The following is a 27,185-nucleotide window of genomic DNA, read 5'->3' as shown; positions in this document are numbered from 1 at the left end:
TGACTTTTTTCCTTACCGAGGAAAGATTTAAATTTTGAAAAATTGGGTAAACAATGAGCTAAATAATAAATAATTTTCTCTCTTTTTAAAAAAAGAGGTAAAATTTTATTGTATAATTATTAATATCACTTTTAACTTTGGAATAAAGATTTAGAACTTGCCTTAGAATTACAAACTTTCATTTTAGAGAGCTTTGTGTATTTGTTCCTTGGTCCACATAGGGGAATTGCTGTTTAGACATATGGCAATTTAAATAATCTGACCCATTTATATTATAGTAGTTTAGAGACTCCAAACAACAACAAATCCACCAAGACAATTTTCAAATTCCAGATCTAAATTTACTTGAAAATTCTAATCTTTCCAATTTATTAAAAAATGAAAACTACTGTTATACAGATCCTTAACTATGTAACATGATCATACATGAAGAATTTTATAGTTACAGGATTATGAATGTTTCTATATTATATGAAAATCTGGTTCTATAATAGTCTTTAAGACCTCTCTACCATCTTGGTTCTATGTCTCCTACTTTCCCCTTATTTTTGAAGGTCCTGCCATTTTCATTTCCTAAGCATCGTTTCTATCCCCCTCCCCTTAAGGAAGCTAATAACAGATAGATATAGCCATTAGAATTGCATAGGTTTCAAAGATACTAAAGAAATTGCATTAAAGTCAAGCACCACCATCTACACCCACCCTTGCCTGATTCCCCCAAGCATCAGTGACTTCCTCTTTTCAAAAATTACCATGTGTTCATTTTATGTAAATTTATAAATGCACTTCTTAGGCATGTATTGTAGGTGGGCCAGCAAACAACTCTGGAAGAGAGTTACCAATAGCCTTTCCCTTATGCAAGTTACTTTCCTTAACATAATGTAAGCTCCTTGAGGACAGGCACTGTTTCATTTTTGTATTTGTATTCCGAGCACCTTCATACATTAAAAATGCTTTTAATAAGTATTTCTGACTAATTGAACTTTTAGTAACAGTTTTTATGCAATTGAAAACCTATCTTTCCCCAAACAAACTGGCAGCCTTTAATTTATAAAGCTATAATCTAAGCTTCTTAGGGGCACCTGTTAAATAACTTTCTTTAGCATTCTATCGCTCCTTCATCATTATAATCCTTTCATATTCCCTCAAAGAAAGTAAAAGAAAAACAGACACTAAAACCAGTTTACTGAAGCGATTACTCTCTAATCCAACTACTTTCTCCTTCTCTGATTTCTCAGTAAAATAATTTTTTAAAACATGAAAATGTCAAACTTTTATTAAGTTTAAAAATCTTTCAAAACTTAACAAAAGTAGGTAAACTTTGTTATTTTTAAAAACTAATCACATCTTAATTCTGACAGTAAAATTGCACTTAGGGAGACAATAGCATCTGGTCAGTACTCTTCAGTCCATGTTCAAATAGTCAATTGGACACGAAGGACCTTAACCTGTATATAACTTCTAATCTTAATTTTCTTTGAATGTTGTGATTTTATTGCTGTATTTCAAAAAATGTTAAGTTGGATTTAAAGTGGAGATGACAGCCCTCTTTGAGGTTTTTCTCTGATCTAACAGGCTTCAAAGATGCTTTGTACTATCTTTTAGTGTTGCCATATTTTGAAATTGAGAATTCTAAAGCAATTATTTACTTCTATCCAGTTTCAATTTCCCTAGTTTCAATTGGACCCATGAGAGAAGAACATTTATGAACAAAATGGTCTGAGGCTTACTTTCAGAGTCTAGAAACAATGCTGAATGTTTAAAGTACTAAATGAAATATATGCACAAGTAAGAACCTGCACACACACACCCATACACATAGTTTACATATGGAGCTCTTTATGCAAAGACTGGGCAGCCACTTGTGCAGTAGGTTGTATTTATTCTCCTACAAATCAGGAGCTCGTAAGCTTTTCTGGCATCATGGACTCCTTGGTCAATCTAACAAAAACTATGGACTTCTCTTTAGAATAATGTTTTTAAATAATGGAAGGGAATAAGGTTGGTGAAAATAAATAATTTTTTTTCACATCTGAGATCATAGATACCTTGACATTTATTCCCTAGCTGCATGTTAAGAACATCTGTATTAGATGGTTGTTGAAGTCTCTTCCAACTCTGAAATTCTATGATTTTGTGAAACATTGGTCTTAGTTATGTATGCAAATCTGTTGCAGTCCATAGAACTTGCATATGAATAACAAAGGGAAGAATTGATTCTGATTTTAAAGCCCAGAAGAGCTACCAAACAACTAAAACAAACAGTGGGGTATTTTTTTGAATGCTAAACATTATTTGCTCCTTTTTAATTGTAATTTTTTGCCTTTCTGGATCATTGTGGCAGTCTGAGTTTTAGAGAAGAATGATACATATTAACCAAGGCAATACATAAAGGCAACCCCCAACCCCAACTTCCATGATAGTGTAGCTTCTTTTCATTGGAGAGAAGGAAATGTTTTATTTACTGGAAGAGAAAAGTACTCTGAAAAATGCAGTGAGGTATAATGGAAAAGACATCAGACTTGAAAGTCATGAATCCAGAGTTCTTGCTCTAACCTGGCGATTAACTAGTATGACTTCAGGTAAGTCAAACTTTTTGGAACTCAATTTCCTCATCTATAAAATGAGGTCATTGAAAGATTGGAAGTCTATCTCTAAAAGCCCTATCATTCTAATGCCATGCTTTCTAAATTGCCTATCACATATGGAGATGGTATAATGTATAAAGATGGATCTGTTTTGTGAGTAAATGCATTTCCATCACAAGAATGTAAGCTTCTTGAGAGAAAGGATTGTTAATGTCCCTAGTGCCTACTCTATTGCCTGGAACAAAAAGAGTACTTATTAAAGCCTTGTTGATTGATTGATTGATGAATTTCTTTGAATTAAAATGAAATCTTTGTAAAGGAAAGAGGAAACCACAGTGAGGCATTTTTCCTTCATAATTTCTTGAAATATGATGTCTAGGATCCTTTTATTGGTCATGATTTTCATGTAGTCCAATAATTTTAAACAATCTTTCTGTCTTTCAGGTTAGCTGTTTTTCTGATGAATACTTCATATTTTCTTCTATTTTTTTCATTCTTTTGACTTAATTGTTTCTACGTGTATCATGGAGTTATAAGCTTCTATTTGCCCAATTCTCATTTTTCAGGAATTATTTTCTTCAGTGGACTTCTGTACCTTCTTTTCCAGTTGGCCTGTTCTTCTTTTTGAGAAGTACTTTTCTTCAGTGAGTTTTTGGGCCTCTTTTACAATTAGGCTGATTCCATTTTTTAAATGTATTATTTTCTTCAGTATTTTTTTGTGTCTCTTTTACAAAATTGTTCATTCCCTTTTCAGAATTTTCTTAACTCACCCATTTCTTTTCCCAGTTTTTCCTATACTACTCTTATCTCGTTCTTTAACTCTTCCAGGAATTCTTGTTAGGATTGTGCCCAGTTAGCATTTTTCTTCAAGACTTTTGTTTTTAGCTATTTTCACAATGTTATCTTCTTTTGGGTTTACCTTAGTCTTCCCTGCTACTGTTGCTTTTTATGGTCAAGTTTATATATATAAACTTGCTTATTTTCCCAGACTATTTCTTGTCTTTGAACTTTATGTTAAAGTTGAATTCTGCTTACCTGGACCTGGAGATGCACTGTCCCAAGATTCAGTATTTTCTATGCTGCTCTTTTCAGACCTAGTTCTAAGGATTTATAAATTTTAGTGCTTCTAAGATGGTTTGATTTGAGTACAAGTGTGTCCATTGCGTGTGTCCATTGCTCTCCTGATTTGAGCTCTGGTACTTACCAAAGAAAGGTTACTGATTCCCTGAAAAAACAAACACTGATATTGATGATATTGATGTAAGGCTATCTTCTCCCTTGTAACTGGCCAGAAATGCTCTGATTCTACCTAGAATTTTGTATGGGCAATTGAGCTGCCAGTCAGCACTGGATACACCTGGTGCCAGCAAAGAGTTGTCTATAATCTCTTTCTCACCAGTTGTCTGACCCCTTTAAAGTCTCTGTGTGCACAACTGAGAGCTCCCAAAGATGCTGCCACCACTATTTCAGCTACCTTTATGGCAACAGTGGGTACTGCCCTGTGTCTTCTGGGTTGGCCCCTACCCTGATGTCATTTACCTTTCCTGACAATTTCCTAAATTTTCTTTTGTGCACTTTTGTGGTCTCTGCTGCTTCAAAATTCAATTCAAGGTGTTATTTTTAAGTTGTTTGGATGGGAATATTGGGAGAGTTTGGTTGGGTTTTGCTCATCTGTCATCTTCAGGAGCTGTTTTTTACCTCTTAGAGAGAGGAAATCTCTGCTTCCACCGTATGAAAGTCCAATCTTCCCCTCTCCCCTCCAAACCTACCACTGTTTTTTTCTTTTTTGTATCGGATTTGGCTAGCCTGGTCCCTTGAATATAATAAGTACTGAGTAAATGTTGGGTGAATTGAATTGAAATTTATATACCAGATAATAAATATAAAATGATAATAGTATAGAATAAAAATCTCACCATTAGAAAGCATTGTGAAGTACATTTATAAATACTCAACTTAAAAATAATGGCCAAGACTCCTTCGATAGCCAGATATTAGGATATAGGGAAGGGCCATAAAATAGCAGATGATTTGGGTCTACATAAGCCAGATGATTTTCCAGAGGCCTGTATTTTTAAGGATCCTTTCTTTTTATATTGAAAGAGCTATTTAACACTCCTAACTTTCTCTGTGTTTGAATAAGAAATGATTATGCCACATTCAGAGATTTCTTACCATAACTATTGTAGAATATATCTATATCTATGTCTATACCTCTCTCATTCTCTTTTTCTCTCCATCATCTATCTATCTATCTATCTATCTATCTATCTATCTATCTATCTATCTATCTATCTATCTATCTATCTATCTACCTACCTGTCTGTCTGTCTGTCTGTCTGTCTGTCTGTGTCTGTCTGTCTATCTATTAATCCATCTATCTCTTTTTGAATCCTATTCAATTAGGTGACTATGTAGAACTCTAAACTTTTGAGTATTTCAAGTAGAAATGAATAATCTAAAATAGAACACTCATGCAATATCAAATTTCAAATTATGGTCTGATTTTGGAGACATCTAGAGAGACATTATCTTTTTCTGACACAAGTATATATTCTGATACAAGTATATATTTAGCAGTATCCTCCCTGCCTACTCCCAATTATGCCCCCAAAGTTCTCTTAGTTCTCTGAAATACATGTTAAAGATTTTATATTTTTGTACCAGCAGAGGCCACTATAAACCTTTCTAAAATTCTCAACTATATTTATGGAGAACTAGTACAAAGGATGAATATGTGAATCTTCCTTTTTATGAGAGAACTCCATATTTATTGACTTAAGCATACTGTTAATCCAAGTCTGCCATGATTAATTTTAATTCCTGGAGTCAGGAAGACCTGAGTTCAAATAACCATTCCAGTCTTTGCCAAGAAAACCCCAAATGGGGTCAGGAACCGTCAGATGTGTCTGAAATGCCTGAACAACAAAACAACATTTAACAATTTAAAAGTATATGCAGATAAAATTTTTCAAGGATTCCATTCCTTTGATTTCATTGGTTTATTATTTTATGAAGTAATATGGTGTAGTAGCTAGAGACATGACCTCAGAGTCAGCATGAACTGGGTTCAAGTTTGATTTATACCAGCTGTATGAACCTGGAGAAATCATTGAGCTCCCCAATGTTCTAAGTAACTCTCTAAAAAGTTAAGTTACAGAGTTGGTTCCAGCTAGCACTGAGAGAGGGGGTTTCTACACTGAGAATTCCATATATCATTAAAAACCACAGGCCAAATAATTATACATAAAAATACATAAATTTAATAATAAATACCCATGAAGTTCTTTGAACCAAGGAGTTCTTTAGAAACAAGGACTATAGAATCTCATGGATCATTAGACATTCATTTTTCTATTCCTTCATAATTGCTCAAAGATGGAGCAGATGGGTCAAGCTCTCTGACTCAAAATCCCTGTGATTTTTGGACAATCGCATACTGTAGCTTCTCTCTTATGTTCTTAAATTTCTCTTTTCTTTCCACCTTTGTCTTTCTCTGCCAATCAATATCCCTTCATTTAACATTTCTGAAACTACTTAACCAGTGCTGTATTTTAGGAGAGGGAGCCTTGACTGGCAGTGATAAGATCTAGTTTTAGTTCAACCTCAGCTAAGAACTAGCTGTGCACCCTTAGACCTTACCTCTGAGCCATTTGACCTTCCCACCTTCTAGTTACCTGTCTCAGGTCCCTTGCAGTTCTAATAAACTTCAAATCACTGTGACCGCAGGTGTCTACCCTAAACTAAATCATCTCTTTGTTATGGAAAGTCCCTGAAGGAACTTAGCTCTAAATCCTCACTATCTTTTTTTTATGAAGATCATCAGGCTTCAGACTTCTCAGACACATTTTCTTTTTTATACTCTTGGTCCATCTGCAGGCCTCTCATCCCTTCTGATCCTGTCTTATCTTCCGGTCATCCTCCCTCTGCATAGATTGGTCAGTAAAAACTTGCAGATGGTCTAATTTTTGAAATTCAGCTAAAAGATTGGAAGAATCCAGTAGTGAAAATAGGACAGTTTGATTTTTCTTTTTGTGTAAGAGGAAGGGAAGCTTTGAAATCTTACCTTTTTTGGGAACTTGCTTGGTGATATTCAACTTTCCAGCCTTTTTGAACAGTCCCCGGATACCTCCACCTCCTTCTTCACACTCATTATCTTTAATAGCAGCTTCTAATGCCAATCTCTCTTGTTCTAACTTTTCTAATTCATCTGTTAAAAGAAAATAAAGCCAGTAAGAAATACTCATTTGTTCAGCTCAGCATCAAAGTTTGCAATGATAGTTTCATGAAATTCATGCAAATGGTATAGATTTTTATGTTTCACACTCTTTCAGTAAATATATATGTATATATATGTGTGTGTGCATGTGTGTATATATGTGCATTATATGTGAGAGTAGATATCTTTATCTATACCCATGATCAATCAGTGTCAGAGGCATAAATTGAATCTAAGTCTTCCTGACTTTGTGGCCTCTATTTGTAATGCCACACTACCTTTCATGTATGTGTGTATATATATATACATATATATATGTATCATGGTGTCTATATATGTATATATACATTATATGCCTAGACATACATGTATATTTATAGGCTTGCATATTTACATATATACCTTGTACATATATTAAATGGTATATTTGTATGGGAGAGAGAGAGAGAAAGAGAGAGAGAGAGAGAGAGAGAGAGAGAGAGAGAGAGAGAGAGAGAGAGAGAGAGAGAGAGGGAGAGGGAGAGGGAGGGAGAGAGGGAGAGGGAGAGGGAGAGAGAGAGAGAGAGAGAGAGAGAGAGAGAGAGAGAGAGAGAGAGAGAGAGAGAGAGAGAGAGAGAGAGAGAGAGAGAGAGAGAGAGAGAGAGAGAAAGATTGGATCACATAGTTGGAGTTAATGAGATAAAAAGGAGATTCAAGTGGATGGCAGGCATCTGTGTCATTGGCTTGCCTTTCCTCTACTTTCAACCATAAGGAGACTATTTGTTAAATCCAAAGTTTATTTGCTCTTTTAAATTGTTTATATACTCATGGGAAAAGTACTTTAAAGTTGGCTTTCTCTAGATAAAAATTAGACCACTATAACTGCTTTTAATTCATGTGTAACCTTAGTTGTGGGCATTCTATATCTTTATTATAGGGGCAAATGGGAGAGTATTCTCTTACTCTGTGGCTTGAACCATATGTAGACAGGTTCTTGTGGGTTCTGTTTTTATTAATGACTCTCACAAGCTCCTTAACAACGGGGAAAAGTTAAATTGAGATGACTCGGGTCTCTTACCCTTGGCAAGATGATGAGTCTTGAAAAAGTAGACTTAGGTGGTTTAAGAAGGCTGGAGAGGAATCAGCCTTTCCTAAGCATGTCAAAAGTATTTTTCAGTTCCTAAGTGAATGGTAGATTAGGCAGAAGGAAGATCAAGTATATAGGGCTGCCTGAAAGCAAGGGTTGAGAAGGAGTGGTTATATCCTCATTCTAAAAGTGGGTACTATCTAGAAAGGAGCTGTACTTCACTTGCCAGTCAGTATATCTAACTAATTACATGGATATACAGTTATTCATAATATACATCGTCACATGATATTTGTACAGATTCATACAGGCATCTTTATCTATGTAGGTGTTAGTTACATAATTAAGGTAAAGGATTACTGATGGACAGTCCACAATGGTGATTATGCATGCCAGAAGAATGAAGAGAAGGCTAAGGGGACCTTTTGGACACTGTTTAGGGGGTCTTTACTTTTAAAATGCCACTTGCTCATATAAAGTAGTTTAGGGAAAGAAAATATTTCTCCGAATGTGTATTTACATGCACACATACCCATAGTGAAAATACTTCAAGCTAATCATTTAAAAGTAGTATATATATAAACAATTCAGATTTTGGGGGGGGAGCTGAGTAGCAATGTCTATTAAATTTGCATATAAATCCAGATTTGAAGTGTGTGGTATATTTTTCACTGTGAGTGACTGAAGTACCTGATAAAAGTTCCTGGCTATATATACAGTGCAGAAAACAATAAACCTATGTAAGTGTATCAGGCACTTAGAAGATACACACTAAATGCTGGATTAAATTGAAATTTAAACATAGCGATTAAAGAACATCAAGCCAAATAATACATTGTAGGTGCCCTCAGCAAAAACTCACTACTTAGGGAAAACTATCCACCAATAACTCCTTCTGAGTGTGAAATATTCTATAATTTCTCCCATCCCTTTGGAAAGAAAAGGTAAAGGGAAATAATGGTGGTTTTTTTTTACTTTATCATTTAACCAAAATTCCTTACTCCAAAGTTATCAATGATCTCTTTTTTCTATAAAGGAAATTTTATTTGACATCTAGTATTTTTTATTATCATAAAATTAAATGCCTATCAGAACAGACAAATAAATAATGAGATTTTCTAATTAAACAACAATCTTATTCTTGGTGTAGAATTTTTTTAAAGAATAGAAATTTTTAAAAAAACATGATAAAATATGTAGCATATATGATACATATTATTTGTTATGTATAATAAATTATAACAAATATGCTTATCCACAAGAAATATTAGCTATGTCCAAAAATCTCTCATCTTTTTTTTTTAAACCCTTACCTTCCATCTTGGAGTTAATACTGTGTATTGGCTCCAAGACAGAAGAGTGGTAAGGGCTAGGCAATGGGGGTCAAGTGATTTGCCCAAGGTCACACAGCTAGGAAGTGGCTGAGGCCAGATTTGAACCTAGGACCTCCCGTCTCTAGGCCTGGCTCTCAATCTACTGAGCTACCCAGCTGCCCCCTCTCATCTTTTTTTAAATTGCCACATTCCACGATCTTTTCTGAGACCTTATCTTTCTTGACCTCTATTCAGAATTAAACATCATTGTTCACCATCTCTTCTGGGATATTCTCTCCTCTTAGCTTTCATGATATGACTTCTCTCTTGCTGCTTCTGCTATCTATCTGACTACTCTTTCATTATCTCCTTTGCTACATCATCATGCATATCCCACTCTATAACTGAAATAAGATTGGTAGCTTAAAAGATCATATGTGATCTACTCAATAATGTCTAGTAAGGGCCTAGACATACAAAGCATTACATTAGGGGCCTTTATTCTTAAATGTTCATAATGACTAAATGGCAATGGTAAATTTCACCATTTCTGTATAATCAGAGATGCATCTAGTAGTTGTACTCATGGCAAATGACATGAAAGGCATTCTCAGTTGAGGGAGGTAGATTGGGGTGAGAGTCTGAAGTCCAAGAAGCAATTTCCTTCTTTCTTCCTTCCTTCCTTCCTTCCTTCCTTTCCTTCCTTCCCTCCTTCCTTTCCTTCCTTCCTTCCTTCCTTCCTTCCTTCCTTCCTTCCTTCCTTCCTTCCTTCCTTCCTTCCTTCCTTCCTTCCTTCCTTCCTTCCTTCCTTCCTTCCTTCTTTCCTTCCTTCCTTCCTTCCTTCCTTCCTTCCTTCCTTCCCTCCTTTCCTTTCCTTTCCTTTCCTTTCCTTTCCTTTCCTTTCCTTTCCTTTCCTTTCCTTTCCTTTCCTTTCCTTTCCTTTCCTTTCCTTTCCTTTCCTTTCCTTTCCTTTCCTTTCCTTTCCTTTCCTTTCCTTCCTTCCTTCCTCCCATCCTTCCAACTATCTTTTGGACATATCCATATAGATACTCTTTGGGAACCTCAGACTTAATATGGCCAAAAAATTCATTCAAAGCTTACCATTTCGTTTCTGAATTTCCCTCTTTCTTTTTTGGACACTATCACCCTTCCACTCCCCAAAATTAGCAATCTCAAAATCATTTTTAACTTTTTACTTTCTTTAACTTTGCACTACCAATTGGTTAGAAGATCTACTTGATTTTATCTTAACCATATCTTTTCTGTACCTTCCCCTTCAGTCACACATCCATTTCTCTAGTTAAGATCCTCATTATTTCTCACCTCAGCTTTTGCAATAGCCTTCTAATTGGTCTCCTTGCTATGAGTCTCTCTCCTCCTCAATTTCATAGTATTTTTAATTGAGATGTGAGGGGTCAGGGGCTGAGAACAAGCTTACCATGGAGTACCATTTGGGAGCTAGATGCTAAGTAAGCTCTGTTGTTTCTATGCTACTAATGGACTTCAAGAGCAGTTAATACCCTCTAAATCAAGAACTAGCATGGCATGGTGATTGGAAAGGTGACCTTGAAGTCTTGAAGACCTGGGCTCAAGTTCTGTTTTTAATATGAAATGGCTGCGTGACTGGTCAAAACACTTAAACTCATAGGGTTCTAGGCAACCATTAAGACTGTAAATTGCCAAAGAGCTGCTTATTATTACTATTTTTTTTTTGGTTAGGGCATCTTCTATATTCCTATGTATCAATTAAATCACAGATCTAGTATCTAGTGTACATTCAGCACCTTGGGCAAATCCTCAATTGTCCTATCTAGTTTTGACAATGTAAAGTAATATTTGTTTCCCTCAACCATCCTCAAATGGATCTGTGATTTCTTCAACTTAGAAGTTCATTCTGTAGATACCTGTCACAATCTATGCTTTTCACTTTTGACCATGCCCTCTCCTTGGGGCAGTTAGATGGTATAGTGGATAGAATGCTGGATCTGAAATCAGAAACTATTAATTAAAATGACCTCAGATATTTATCAGCTGTGTGACCCTGAATAAGTCACTTACCCTGTTTGCCTGACTTTCCTCATCTGTAAAATTAGTTGGATAAGGAAATGGCAAACAGCTCCAATATGGCAAACCACTTTGCCAAGAAAAGACCAAATGGGGTTATGAAAAGTGTGCACAACTGAAAAGACTGAACTATAACAACAAAATGTCTTTTCATTGAGTAGATACCAAAGGTGTTCAATTCATGTGGTAATCCATTATTTTGGCCCATAGGAAGAATTAAAGTGCCTACAATCTTGACTAGTGCTTGAATTATAAACATTATAAAAGACTTGAAGAAAAATGCTCTAATATAGGCCATCAGCAGCATACTAATGCAACTGGTTTTTATTATACAGTGCAAGGTGGGAGACTTTTCAGAACAATGTGATCCCATGAGGTTCGCATGGGATTATTTTAATTTTCATTGATTGATTTCTATTTCTTCATTATTAAATAAACAGAAATATCCTTGGGCACCTGATATGACACAGTTAATTCCCCCAAAGTCACAGTCTCTGACTGCTGTATTTGTAAGACCACACAAATAGATGTGGACCCACATGGGCTGCACACAGACATTTTCAGCACTGTCCTGACTAATGGCACACAGATCATGCAATGAAACTAAGGAGTACTCTTTGGCTGTTTTATTTTACTGGATTTTTTGGACAGATCAATTGTGGATTAACAATGATGCTGCAGGGGTCTGAATAGAGCCAGCTTCTTCTGAATAATGGGGTGGGAGGGGGGCTGCCCTGAGAGTTTTTCTGTTGGCCCAGCCCCAGTACACTCTGTGATTCAGCCACTGAATATCTTACACTTTCTCCTCCAGTCTGGGAAAGGGAGAAAAGATCTTCCTTTGTAATGGAGTCAGCAGGCTGACTGAAGAACTGGGCACTGTTCCAACTCTTTGACTGAGTGCTTTGTAGGAACAGTCACCCAGGACAGAGCAGACTGCAAAATGCCAGGCCAAAGAGGCAGAACTGACTCCAACTTACCTTTCTACTCCGCTATCTTCTTAGGAGCAGAAAATTTGGAGCTAAACGGGACCTTAAAGAACATCTAATCCAACCCCTTCATTTTATAGAAACAAGCTAGGTGGTATAGTGGATAATACAGAGGAACTGGGGTCAGAAAAACTTGATTTCAAATTCTACCTCAGACATTATTAGCTATATGATCCTGGGCAAGTCATTTTAACTTCGGTCAGCCTCAGTTTCCTTATCTGTTAAACAGTGTTAACAATAATAACAAGGTTGTTGTGAGGCCCAAATGAAACACTGGGTGTAAAGAACTTTGCAAACTTTAAAGTACTGTTATCATAATTGTTACTATGAGGAAACAAAGGCCTGGACTCACTTTCCTGTGGCTTTTTTATTTTTATTTTTTGCCTATGGCTGATGAGCTGAGATTCAAATAATCTACCTTTAACTTTAAATTGAGAGCAACTAAAATGGTCTATTCCTTTGCTATTTACCTTCTTTTTCCCCTCTTCAATTTGCAAAGACTATTTCTTATGCTTGGAATTGACTCTATCTATTGAGCCCTCTTCTTCTTCCCACCACCTTTTTTTCCCTTAAAGGTCCATCTTATATACTGCCATCTCCATGAAATATTCTCTGATTTGGTCCTACTATCTCAATTGAAAGTGATCTCTCCCTAGTCTATCTTTTCCCCTTACAAATCTCTCCAAATGGTCTTAGAAGTTAGTTCCTTGAAGGAATTTAAGGAATGCAAAAGGGCCCTAGATCTGTGGTTATAGATGAAGTGTAATGCCAAAGCAGCCAGGGCTTTGAATAATGGATTAGATGCAATGCAATGAATGGGACTGACCATGTGGTAACTCAATTTGGTGACTAATGATTGTTCCCTCTGTTCCACATCACCTGCTTGTCAGTATGGTCTATTCTTGGTTTTAAAACCTCCTATTTGTGTTAAGATGTAAATATGGAACAATCATTACTTGGCTGATTATAGAAGGAATGACAGAGAGGAAAGCCCATTTGGGCAATCACATCCTTATTCAATGAAATCTCTTTTCTTTATTAACCATAAACTTGGATTCTTTCCCTGGTCAAACTACTCTGAGCTGTAAATGTTAATATGAATAAAGTCTGGTTAAGATAAGGACATTCGGCAAACCTGCAATACTTGCCTTACAATCAAGTAATTATTTACTACATCACCATCTGTCTTTATTTTGCTCAGCCCTTTGATCAGACACAGCAACATCAATGGGCTGCCGCCATGCTCATAAATCTTGCCATACTTGTGCTCAATCCTTGACCACAATAGATGGTGTATCACAGTTCAGCAGTTTATTTACTACTGGTCCAATCTAGGCTATTTGCATAGGTGGAACATCTTTGTTAAACACATATGGGAAGTGAAAGATAAAAAAAAGGAGACAGTTTTTTTTTCTTTTCTTTTAGGGAAATGGATTAATTTAAGAGAAAGTAGCCTCCATTAGTGGTGAATGAACCCTGGTATAAGACTAGTTTGTATATTATGAACATTAATCTGTTTCTTTAAAAAAAAAAAGAGTAGCTTCCTTTATATTAGATTGTGACATGGTATAGAAGTAATCTTCATTAACTGGTAAATTACCTATAAAGCAGATTTGTATTCAGAGGCTCTACTTTATTAACTACAGTATATGGGCATACTGAAATGGCTAATATTTTCTTTAAATTAGAATCTGTGATGATTTTACGTGGCTGGATTGGATAAGATATTATGATGATTATTAACATACTGTAATGTAATACTTAAGATTTATCAGGCTCTTATTAAATCCTATATTAGAATATAACCTAATGGAACCCAAGATTATTTCCCCCAGTTCAAAACCTAATATGAAATTTGCATCATAAATTACATAAACTTCAGAAGCGATGCATAGAAATGTGACTCAGAGTTAATTTCTATCGTTATATTTCTGTTGTTCGTGTTCGTCATGTATATTTGTATTTCATTGTTCTTTGTTTACCCTAGATAGTTAGTACTTATAATTATTTCATTAGAAGCAGACTGTACTTTCTTTTTCTCAACTAAGAAGCAGAAATATTTCAAATATCAAAGTTGATTTAAATAGGATATACATCCCTTGGGAAATTAAGAGGGGATGTAGTTCAGTGCTGGGATTCTTTTAAAAAAAATGCTGTGATATTTTTTTTGCTGCACTGCTTTACAGAAACTGAACTGATGGTTCATTCTGTGGCAATCAGGAGCATAGGGGGAAGAGAGAGGTTCATGTTTTCTCAGTTCCTCTCTATCTTTTAGCTTGAAGTGTATGAAGCAAATGCTTACCAAGTGCCTTGTGAACTGTAAAGCGCTGTAAAATGCAAACTATCATTAATATTTTAACATTTTAATTTAACATTAAGTCCCTTCCTCATATCTCTCATAGCACTTTGTCTTGCCTTTTCATAGGCACTTACCACATTCTAGTTTGAATTATTGATGTCCTTTTCTTGTGTCCCTTATTTGCTTATGAGCTTCTTGAATTCAGAAGCTATGCTTCACTCATCTTTGTATCTCCAATTCCTAGAGTGATGCCTTGCACATAACAGCTATTCACTAAAAGTTTGTTAAAGAGGATCAAAGTGGTATTCTAATTTTTTAAGTGGAAGTTACAAGAAATCAAGTCAGATATAAGTGCAGGGGGACTTATTTCTGACCTTGAACCCATTCTTTTTTTTTTAAAACCCTTTCCTTTGGTCAATACTTTGTATTGTTTCTAAGGCAGAAAAGCAGTAAGGTCAAGGCAATTCCAGTTAAATGACTCACTCAGAATCACACAGGTAAGACATATCTGAGGTCAGATTTGAAACCAGGACTTCCCAATTTCTCTTTATCCACTGAGCCACACCATTCTTGATTGGTTTTCCCCTATCCCTTGTATCTTATAAGCAGTCCCATGCCACATCTTAACAATTCTACTTCCACATCTCTTCTCTCCTCTCCACTCACAGGGCAGACTCATCTCCTTTCACCTAGACTATTACAATTCATTCATCTCCCCATATCTAGTCTGTCCCCTTTCTAGTCCATCTTCCTCTCAATAGCTAGAATTATTATCCTAAAATACAAGTTTATATTTGTATTTAACCATGTCATTCTCCTGCTGAAAAATCTACAGTGGCTCCCTATTGTTTTTCAGATAAAACATGAATTCCCTAGCCTAGCATTTAATGCCCTTCATAATCTGATTCTGCCTGACCATTCCTGATTTATTTCACGTTGCCTGCCTTTATAGGCTTTATATTGCAGCCAGAATTCCTTGCTAGGTGTTCCTTGGACCCAGAATTCAATAGTTCTTCTCCTTGCCATTAGAGACTGTCCCTTATTCTTGGAATGTACTTCTTCTTTATTTAGACCTCTAAGAATCTTTGACTTCCCTCAAATTGTCTTAGATTTACTTATCATTTTATATATTCTATCTCCTAATAAAATGTTCTTTGGGAATAGAGACTATCTTTATTTTTATTTTTTGTCTTGTCCTGTATGTGAGAGGCAGCCTATGTGTTTAATAGAAACCTGGCCTGGGAATTAGGAAGACTTGGGTTCTTGTCCCCTCAGGAGTTCATTTAACCTCTCAGTGCCCGGAGTATGCAAAGAGTATAAGTTGCAGAGAAATTAATGATTGGCATTAATAGAAGGGACTTCCTCCTTGGGAAGTATATAAACCAAAGAAATGAGCAGAAGTCTGGTAACCCCACACACACACACACACAATTCCCAGTGCTTTGTACTTTGTAGGCCCTTAATAAATATTTGAATTGAATTTAATGAATATTCTCTACTGGTCTACATTAATTTTTTAAAAATTTGTAAACATTCAATCTTCAAGGTCAAGATTCACTTCTATTGTAGGCAAAGGAGGTGACCACCAGTGTGGTATTATTTTAGGGCATAATAAGAGATAATCTGGACCTGAAGTCAGAGGACTTGGGTTCAAATTCCAGGCTTTGCTCTTTACCTTCTGAATGACCTTGGGTAAGAAGGTAGAGCAAAACTATCTACTGTATGCTAGGCACTATACCAATTATGTTACAAATATTATCTCTTTTGATCCTCATAACAACCCTGAAAGATGCTGCTATTACCCTATTTGACAGGAAACTGAGGCAAACAGAGGTTAAGGGACTTATCCAGTGTCACATAGCTAGTAAGAATTTGAGGCTGGACTTAAACTCAGATTTTTCTGTTGCGTTCCAGCACTCATCTATTGAGTCACCTAGCTGCCTTGGGTAAAGCCCATAACTTGTTTGGACTTTAATTTTCTCATCTGTTAAAGGATGGTCTTGGATGAGATGATCTCTAGCATCAGTTCTAACTCTAAATTTTATAAGTCTATGAAAGGCAAAGGAAACTCTTCCTTAACTGATTGCTAAACTTATACTATTATTTATTCTTTTATTTGTGTTCATTATTACCCTCTCCAGGACACACTTTTAAAATATTCCAGGGAAGAATAACCTTAGAAGACCTTGTTATGAATGAATTAGTGAATTTATCAAATATTTTTCCTTTGGTGGCAGAAGAGACAAAGAGAGAAGAGAGAGAGAGAGACAGAAACAGAAAGATACAAAGAGACCAGGAGACAGAAACAGAGAAACAGAGGGACAGAAAGTATATGTGTGCAAAAGAGAGATAGAAAGAAAGAGACAGGGAGAGAGACAGACAGACAGACAGACAGATAAAGACAGAGACTGAGACAGAAGCACCTTAGGACCTGGGGTCAAAGATATTGAAAGGAAAAAGTAAATATAAAGTAGAGACCAAGGATACTGCAGGCAGGTGGGTGCAGTGGATAGAGTGCTGGCACTGGAGTTCAAATCCAGCTACAGATACTAGCAAGGGGACCCTGTGCATGTGAACCTGTAGTTGTTTCTGCTTCCTCAACTACAAAATGTGGATAATAACATCTATGGTTGTGGTAGAAATTAAATGAGAGAATATTCATGAAATGTGCTTGGTAAATATGGATGCTGCATAAATGTTTATTCCATTCTCTTTCTCCCACATTCTCTTTCTTTTGCCCAGACTTGGACCTACTAACAGTTTTGTTTTGTAAAGTCCTCAAGACATTAATGTAAATAACGTAGCCAGTACACTTTAAGCCTGTCTTCTCAGTGCCTAATTTTTAATATTTTTTTCCTAAAACTTCATTCAGAAGATCTACACACTCTATCAATGGGTGGCATAGTGGGTAGAGTGCTATACTTAGAATTAGGAAGATGAGTTCAAATCCTATCTCAGACACTTCTTAGCTGTGTTTGCTTTGATAAGTTACTTAACCTCTTAGCTTCAGTATCTTTATCTGTCAAATAACAGAAAGATAGGCTCCAAGATCCCTTCCAGTTCTAAATCTATGATCTTGTGATCTGTCTGTTATAATGGGAACAATTTGTCCAGAACAATGTAGCCACAGGCAAATTGGACCCTGAACCCCAAATGCCATGTGTTTCCTCCCACCTCCCCAGCTAAATAGAAAAGACAAGCAGTATTGAATCAGATGATTAGGTTGCAGAGGTCACAGTCTGTTTTGTGCACGAGGGTCTACTTGTAGTTCAAGAAAAAAAAAGGAAGCGTATTTTTCAGTAGAAAGCAGCCCTCACAAATCAGAATTAGTGTTTCTGTCTACTCCTTTAGATTACTGTTTCACAATGTGATCAATCTTGGCCCATTTCCATATTAGCTGCAAACCAAATTGTGGACTCATAAAGCAAAAGTGTTTGTTTGTTTTTTTTCCTGGTGAGAGATGGATTAATCTCTATTTTATGAAACAGTATTTAGAAATTAATTTAGTTGATTATTTAGCTGATGGTGCTTATTTTTAATAATTCTAGCTTTATGATTGGGTTATTGTTACTATTATTATTATTTTAATTCTACTGCAAATGTTTACCTCCAGTACTTGGTTATGATACGGAGATGATCCTGCCTTGTGAGAAGCTGTGTCAGTGGAGCTCAGGTCCTATCAGCCTAGAAAGGTTTGGAGTATGAGCTGATGGATGATAGGCTGAATGCCTCTTGTTAGAAAGTAGCCTCCCTGAGTTCAGAGAGGCTATCAGCAGTACAGCTTCAGAGCAATGGATTTTTTTCCTTGCAATAACTTTACTTTTTTAAACCTTTACCTTCTCTCTCTTAGATTTGATACTAAGAGTCAGTTCTATGGCCTAAGAGGGGTAACTGGGGAACTGGGGTTAAGTGACTTGGCCAGGATCACGCAGATAGGAAATATCTGAGTTCAAATTTGAACTGAGGACTTCCAGTGTCCAGGTCTGACTTTCTATATATTGAGTCACTCAGCTGCCCCCCTGCAATAACTCTTGAGGACCATAAATTAAGGCATTTAAGCATTTTCATTTTTTGTTCATAGAAAGAGTCCCCACACACAAATGAATGATATATGCAATATTGAAGGTTGGTTATTCTTTATGGATTGGGGGGGTCTGGTCTAGTAATTTCATTGGAGTGGGGAACTTGCTGTGAAGAATTCCCTTCTGCCAGTGCAGGCCAGCAACTACAAAGCAACTTCAAGTCTTTTAAAGTTGTTTGAAGAGGTGAGTGTTTAGTGACTTATCCAGAGTCTGGTGCCAGTATATGTCAGAGGTGGGTCTTGAACCAAAGCCATCCTGATTCTGAGCTTGGCTCTTTTTATTTACTGTGCCATGATGTCTCCAAGGCTACTCCTTTGACAGTCTAGTGAACCCTCTAAATCCTTCTCAGAATAATGTATTTAAATGTAAAAATATATAGAATTACAAAGGAAATATTATATTGAGATTGAGATATAGTTATCAACAGATTTTTTCATATCGAATGGATCCCTTGAAATCTTTCTGTGGACACCTTAGAGACTTGTGGACCCCAAATTTAAAACCTCTGCTCTTGTATTATGACTGATAACAATAGCTAGCCTTGACACAGGACCTTTTACATAAGTATTCTCATTGGAGAGTAAGGAAATGTGGGTGAAACCACCAATGTAGGGGCATTTAAAAAATTCCTTACCTTCTATCTTAGGACTGATACAATTATTGGTTCCAAGGCAGAAGAGTGGAAAAGGCTCGGCAATTGGGATTAAGTGACTTGCCCAGGGTCACGCAGCTAGGAAGTATCTAAGGCCATATTTGAACCCGGGATCTCTCATCTCCAGGCCTGACTGAGCCTCTTAGCAACCTCTTTAGGGGCATTTTCTCTTAATTGATGAACATCTGACAGTGCTCTGCATTTCTAACATTTAGCTGGACCAGGGCTACAGTTATAAGTCAACAGAGAAAACACAATTTAGGGGAGATGTATATAGCCTTTTGGTCTAGGAAACAAATATGAATGAATACTTACCTTGGACCTGGAGAACCTGAGAGATATCAAATCCTTGGCTAATTCTGACAATAACCACACCAATCTCGAAGTCAAAGGCATCACTAGAAGTAAAATTAAAATGAAATCCCTGTTTTATAGAGATGTTTCAAACTGACATCATTGAAAAAGTTTTATGGATGCCAATATTGTCAAGTAATTAAAAATATGATAAAAACCCTAGGGAAAATGGATAAGAAAGAATGGTTCCTTTTCCAAGTTACTCCTTATCCCTTATTTTTCTTGCTTAGCTATGTCAAGCATTAGAGACAAATGGATCACAGTTGAGTCAATGAATAAAAATCAATAAGAAATTGAATTTATTAAAAGATTATTAGGTACATTTTCCTATTCTGGAAAACTGGAAACTTGGGTCTTCAAAAGGTAAGAAAATAAGGAAAGCATGCCTTTATTTATGATTGGAGAATGTTCAGGCTGGACAGCACCTTAGAGATAATGCATGGCTTAGATCTAAATTTGGATGCAATTTGTGCCACTTGGACTTTTTGTAACAGTGAGCAAGTCCTTTGGCATCTTTTTTGAACCTCAGCTTCCTCCTTTCTTAAGTGAAGGCATCTTTCTAAAGGATCTCTACTATCCTTTCCAGCTCTGCCATTTTATGATTTTGTGTTTCTAGGATTTGATTGTGTAGCAATCTGCCTGGCCACCTGCCCTTGAGTGCTTCAATTTGCCACAGTGTAGGGCTTCACTGGACTCTTTGAAGCTGTGCCTTGTCACAGGTCATCAGCTGGTGGTTGATGTCCTCACCACAGCCTCTCTAAACCTGACAAAATGATGTTGGTTGGGCCCAGACAAAAGTTGATCCTTGTTATACATTGGTTGACTGCCAGATGGCAGTGACCACCAATAAACAGAATTGTGTTGCCTTGAAGGGTAGATGTGCCTACTGATAAAACTGCAACACAGTTTCTCTAGGTTATTGGGATCCAATTTTGTGAGATTCTGTGCAGTTTTCTCTTTAGGGAATCCTTTGTAGAGAGAGTCGCATGTTTGTATATTCCCTGAGAAGCAGTAAAAAAACTCTGGGGAATCTCCACTCGTCAGTGCACCTTCTGGAGTTTGGAGCTAGAGGAAGTGAGGGTGAGAATTTACCTCTGAGGAAATTCTACCCCTGGTTCTGTTGTTAAGTACATGGCTCAGAGAATCATCCCACACTGTTACCCTTTGGTAGTAGGAAAAATGCAAAGGTTCTTAGCATATTATGGGAAGCCAGGTACTCAAATAATAGAAGCAACAATGGGGGTACAATAGCAGAAGGGGATACACAAATTAAAGTGTAGAGAACATGTTCAGTCAAGAAGGTCTTTTTATGATGGGGTTTTTAAGCTTATTCTGTTGAATAAATATTTGTTAGGTAAGATTGAGAGGCAGGATGTCATAATGGATAGAAGTCTTACTTTGGTGTCAAAAAGAACTGAGTTCAAATTTTGCCTCAGATATATACACGTGTGTGTATGTATAAATAATTCATTCCATGACAATGGGCAGGTTCCTTATCTTCTCAAGGTCCTCAGCCAGTTCTTAGGGACTTTAGCTGATAAAGAAGTCACTGATCTGTGCTATCTTAGGCAGTTTCCAAAATGGAAGTTACCTACCCTGATAAAGTTCAGACAAAGTAAATGATACTTTTAATTTCTGAAGGTGAAGAACTTCCCTTGTCATGTTTTTCAGTTCATCATGGGACAAAATACTCAGTTAAAAATTGCAAGGCATTTTATTAGTCATTCCGTGTATAGGTTGCCCATTTTAGGCTATTAGTATAATAATTATCTTTATTTACTAATGCGGCAGAGGAGGGGAGGGATAAAACTAGTTTAAAAAGTATTCAGCATATATAGCTTTTTTCTCCATACAAGTGATCTGATTCTATCATAACCTGCCTAGGATTGAAGGACAGCACCTGCCTAGCCCCTAGAACACAGTATTAAAGAGGGAGGAATCCTTTCATCTTAGTGGCTTAGAGCAGGGAAGATGCTAGAAAATATTCTGCACTGGCTAGGTGGCATAATGGATAGAGTGTCAGACCTAGAGTTGGGAGGACAGGGATTCAAATCTGGCCTCAGACACTTCCTAACTGTGTAACCCTGGGCAAATTACTTAAACTTCTTGTCTAGTTCTTGCCCTTCTGTCCTAGAGTTGTTACTAAGATAGAAAGTAAGGGTTAAAAAAAAGAAAATATTCCACACTAAAGCCTCTTTTGTCCTCTGTTGGGAACCTCCCTAGATATATAAGCCAGGGGAAAAAACTCCCCCCAAACAAAAATAAAACCCTATGACCATTGACTAAATAGGCCAGTAACTATAAGAAGTACTCAGCTAATTTCCCATATACTTTGGGGGGAGGTGAAGAAAGAAAAGAAAAACTTTTTCCTATTTTAAACTTTTGGAATATGTGCTCTTTGTTATGAATCAGACAACTGAACTGAAGGGTTTTTTGTTTCTTGTGTTTTTAATAGAGACCTTTCACTCCACTGGCTGAAAATACTAAAGTATCAATAGTTATGGGGAAGTCAGGGAGCTACGGTTGCAAAGCTAGGACTGTTGGTTACTATTGGGAAGGAATATACAGGTTGGGGGATGTACAGATGCCAGTTTAGGGCCACCTGATAGCATCCCTGAAGGAACAATTAGACATAATCTCATGCTTGTGATTATAAACTGGCTAAGGAAGTTCTCCAGACACCAGATGTGGATGCCAATCCTGGGGAGGAGTGGTGACTTGGGATTTGGTCTAGGACTTGGGTTTGGTCCTGTAGCTCATGGTGGTGGTGTTTTATGCTCTGTATGATTTGTGTGGCTTCCTATCAGTTCTGCCCTGCTCATGAGAATGGAGTATTGTTTTTAAGTCATTTAAGATGTGTCTTGACTCTTTGGGATCCCATTTGAGATTTTCTTGGCAAATATCCTGGAGTGGTTTGCCATTTTCTTCTCCAGCTCATTTTATAGATGAGGAAACTAAGGCAAACAGGGTCCAGTGACTTGTCCAGGGTCACATAGCTAGTAAGTGTCTGAGGCCAGATTTTAACTTGGGAAGATGAGTCTTCCTGACTCCAGGCTGGGTATTGTATTCACTATACTACCTCATTCCCCAAGAATGGAGTGAGTCCTGTTTATATATGTGTGCCTTATAAAGAAATGGGTCTCTGGGGTAGCTCCACTGATTTGATCTGTTTTCAGATTGTGGTATTGATTTAGGTGAAAAATTGTAGGAAGTTATTGTCATCTAACATCTTGTGATGTTAAGATTTGACCCTGGGTAGCTCTTACCTGATTAATATACACTTAGATACTTCTTTCATCATTAGTGAAGGTACAATAATAGGGAGAAATGATAGCTACACTAGGCATAGCCCACCATTACTGGCATAATCACATTTTTAAAAATCCCAAGCCTAAATCAGTTCATATCCTGCTAGTACTTTCATCCTTCAGAAGGAGACAACATTTAAGAGTTTTCCTATTATAGAAGGGATCCTAAGGCAAAGAAATATTAAGTGAGCCACACAAGATCCAGAAGAATTCAGAGGCTGAGGTAGGAATGACATTTGCACTTCAGATATACATACAATATTCCTCCTCATGGACCAGTCAGTCTCTTTAATAATTTTGGTTTTGTTGGGTAAAAAAAAAAACAACAAAATTTTCTTTTTTGAAGCTGAAGAATAAAGGTAGCATGAATGAAACAGCCCCTACCTCCTTTAGGACCTAGGAACATGATCCTATTATTAGTTTCATTTATAGAGAATCCAGAGTAGCTTCAGATTATGTTCTCCTTGGGATAAAGGCAATTCAATATGGTACATGCATGTATTAAGTGCTGCCTGAGTTAGGCTTTTATTTAATAAAGGAATATATAATTTAAAGTCATCACTTACTGTATAATTCCCACATAGTTCTCAATCTCTGCAGGGGGAGCTTTCCTCCAGTTTTTTTTAAATCCAATCACCATAGTGTTTGGCTTCATTCTGCCCAAGCCCGAGGCCTAAACAGTAGACAAAAACATGGACATTCCTTACCATACATATAAAACACTGAAACAAATGAAAAATAATGGTCCAAAGACCACTGAAGTAATATTTGAGAGATTTCGAAGATTAGATTGCATTTTAGTGTGTGTCCTTCATGCCCGTACCCAAGCATAAAATAGAAAGATTAGTTCTAAATCATCTCAGCCATAAATGGTTTTTGGATGACAGAAGTGTAGCTTTTCTCTAAATTAGCATTCATTTGCATTTCTTCTGACATACACTCATTAAAATGGTTCAATAATTTAAAATCAAGAGAGGGTTGGTTTAGTGGCTGGCATGCTTATTGTAACAGAGTGGTACCAAGCTCGTTTCCAACTGTAACATCTGTAATGTCGCTAGCAATGAGGTTCATCTTTAGATTTCTGACATGCGAGGGCCACTAAAGGATGAATCTGTGGTGACAATCAAAATGGAACAGGGGCATGTTTCCAGACCTAAATCTATTCTACTGAGCATACCCTATTCACTAATTCCAAGTCTTCCATTTTGGTATCGATACAAATATCTAATTCCATTTTGGTCACATGATCTAAATATCAATTCTATCAGTTAATACATCAAAGTTGACTTATATGATAGAAATGTGTGTAAATATATTTGTCATTCAGCTTAACCAGAGTAGTTGGAATCTCTCTATTCTAAATGCAGATCTACTTAAAATCATGCTATTCATCTCAACACTGATCTGGACCCTCTTCTCTTCTCCCTCTATATTATTTTTATTCTATATATTTAGAGATCTTATCAGTCTTCACAGTTTCAGTTATCATCTCTATGCTGATGATTCTCATGTCTACTTGTCCAGCCCTAACCTCTTTCCCAACTTCCATCCTTCCATCTACATCTGCCTATTAGACACCTTAAACCAGATATCCCATTGACATTTCAGCATGTCCCAAACTGAACTCATTATCTGTCTTCTCATACCTTCTTCTCTTCCTAACTTCCATACCACTGTCCAGAGTAGCAACATCCTCATGGCCATCCAACCTCATTACCTTGATGTCCTCCTTGTTTCCTCATCCTATTTTACTTTCTACCCCATACCAGTTTACTTCCCTCCAAGTACTCTGAGATCTAATGACACTGACCTAATCATCTCCTACCTCAGATTGATTTTACTGGATGTTTCCAAGTTCCACCTTCTGTCAGAAGTCTTTCCCAGTCCTCCTTGCCTTTCTTCTGAGGTTTTCCCCAATTTGTTCTGTGTATATCTTATTTATATATAATTGTTTTCATATTTTCTCCCCCATTAAACTTGGAGCTCCCTGAGAAAGAACTGTTTTTTTTTTGCCTTTCTTCATATCTTAGCACAGCGCCTGGCACATAGTAGGTGCCTAATAAATGCTAGTTAACTAATTGAGTGATCCTTCACTCTGTCTTTACCCACCAGGTAAATATAAATCAAACATCGAGTTTCCACATGAAATAATTTGAATAGTTGTTGAAATAATTGAATAATCTTGTAATCCAGAAGAGTCTTTGACAAAATTCACTGCAATCAGTTTAATAGAGGCAAGGAAGCCTGGAGTTCAAGTCTTGTCTCTCATACTTACAAGGTGAACCAAAAATTTTATTGCAATGTAAAGCTTAAAATAAAGTCGCATGGGATGTCCTAGGACAAAAAAGACTACTTGGAATAGCTACAGTGGAGCGTGTGATAGAATGCTAATAAGGGAAAAATAAAAGTAAGCCTATATATCAATAAGAACTCAGTTAAGATTAGATAATATAAATTTGTAGGACACCCATATGGTAGAATTGTGTGACTTTATCTAAGGGTGTTCCGCAGCATATGAATAGCAATAGAGAAAGCAGATGATGGCCATGACCCAAGAAAGAAGTTTGGTAAGATATATCTGATGTTAGGACAAGAGGACAAAGTATTCAAGTAAAGCTGAGGACATAGAGTTGACTAAGTTAGCCACATGGCCGAGGCTGTGAAATATGGAAAGTGCAACTATAACAAGGGCAATAAACCTTGGAAAACAAGAAGTAGGGTAATGGAGGTTATAGTGAGAATGGAAACTGAGAGGAACAGAGTAGAGATCAGAGTGTAGAACAGAGGAGAGATGTAAAAGTAGAGATCATAGAATAGACGGTTATGGTGGTCAGAGAGATGAACTTGGATTACTGAGGTGGTAGTTATGGATGATGATGTTCAGACCAGTGGTATGACCATATCTGTGAACAGCTAAAAGTGATGGAGGGCATGCATGTTTTGGAGGTTGATGTAATGAGTACAATTTTGGCTGCACACAGGAACATCAGGAGGACTCCTACATCTATATGAAATCTTTTTGTTTTGACTCTGTGAGGGACATTCTCTCTGACAAGGATGGACACCATTGATAAGCATATATTTCTATTTTATAACATGCTTGACAATGATAATCAACTGTAAAACAAAGTTATTTTTCTATTTTATCTAGTTACATCCATAAAAAGACTCTTATATGATCTTAACAATAATAAATCTAGTGTTTTTATTCTCTATTAATTTTCAGTTAGGTGTGGGACTCTAAAAATGAAATCTTCCACAAAAAATCAATCATTTGAAGACGCTTGTTTATCTTTACTATTTTCATCTGGAGTTCTCTTGACACATAGGCATATGATTCTCATGCACATTTTTTTAGAGATGATCATGTACACATATAAAATTTTAGTTACCGATGTCCTCAGTAATAATATTTTGGTAATATTATTTGTGATTCTTTTCAGAATCATTTGACATCCTCTCTACTTTCAAATATTTTGTGAACAGATCCTTAAAAGCCAACAAAATTGTTATATAGTTATCATTCTGGTATAAGCTCTTGCTCTTGGACTATTGCAGTAGTCTTCCAGTTGGTCTCAGCCTCAAGTCTCTCCCTACTCCAATCCATTCTCCATTGAACTGACAAAATGACTTTTTGAAGCACAAGTCTGAGTGTCTCATTGCCCTCAATCACCATTACTCCATTTTACTCTGTATATATTTTGTATGGCCATAGGTGGTTGTCTCCATATTGTCTCCCCCATTAGAATGTGATCTCTTAAAAAGGGCAAGGACTCAAGTTTTCTTTGTATCTCCAGATCTAGCACAGTACCTGGCATATAATAAGTACTTGTCAATTGACTAATTGACTTTTTTCCCCTTGCATGTACTTTATCTGTTCCAGGTTTTCCTCTTCATTCCCATCATCTTGAATATCACTTCTTCAACATCATCATGCAGCATGTGTAACTTATTTGCCTGTCAGATTTTCAGAAATAAGCACACCTACCCCCTTATACAGAGAAGTAGGATACTATTAGGACAGAAAGCTGCCTACATAATCAGTATAGTCCCTGGAACTGATTTTGTGAAATTGTTTTTCTTTGTCAAAAGAGGGGATTTAATATGGAGTAAGACTGGGAAATAAGTGATTTAAAGAAAAACCATGTTAATGAAATGTCTTTTTTTTTTAAACCTTACCTTCAGTCTTGGAGTGGTAAGGGCTAGGCAGTGGGGGTTGGGAGGTGTCAAGTGACTTGCCCAGGGTTACACAAC

The 27,185-nt window shown here is 36.6% G+C and overlaps 1 protein-coding gene across 3 annotated transcripts in view; it reads right to left on the bottom strand.

The window, feature by feature from the left end:
- Positions 1-27,185, bottom strand: part of SLC12A1 (solute carrier family 12 member 1) — a 132,974-nt gene that overhangs the window by 21,589 nt on the left and 84,200 nt on the right. For all 3 annotated transcript variants that reach the window (XM_007479905.2, XM_003340052.3, XM_001369749.4), the window contains exons 19-21: positions 23,498-23,604; positions 19,585-19,667; positions 6,655-6,798 (exon numbers count right to left, since the gene is read on the bottom strand). In XM_007479905.2, the coding sequence (XP_007479967.1) occupies positions 6,655-6,798; positions 19,585-19,667; positions 23,498-23,604 (334 nt within the window). The remainder of the gene's footprint in view (positions 1-6,654; positions 6,799-19,584; positions 19,668-23,497; positions 23,605-27,185) is intronic.

Source organism: Monodelphis domestica, chromosome 1 (genome assembly GCF_027887165.1).
Source record: "Monodelphis domestica isolate mMonDom1 chromosome 1, mMonDom1.pri, whole genome shotgun sequence".
Taxonomy (NCBI): domain Eukaryota; kingdom Metazoa; phylum Chordata; class Mammalia; order Didelphimorphia; family Didelphidae; genus Monodelphis; species Monodelphis domestica.
Note: the sequence above shows the minus strand (reverse complement) of the source record. Positions and strands in the feature narration are given on the sequence as shown.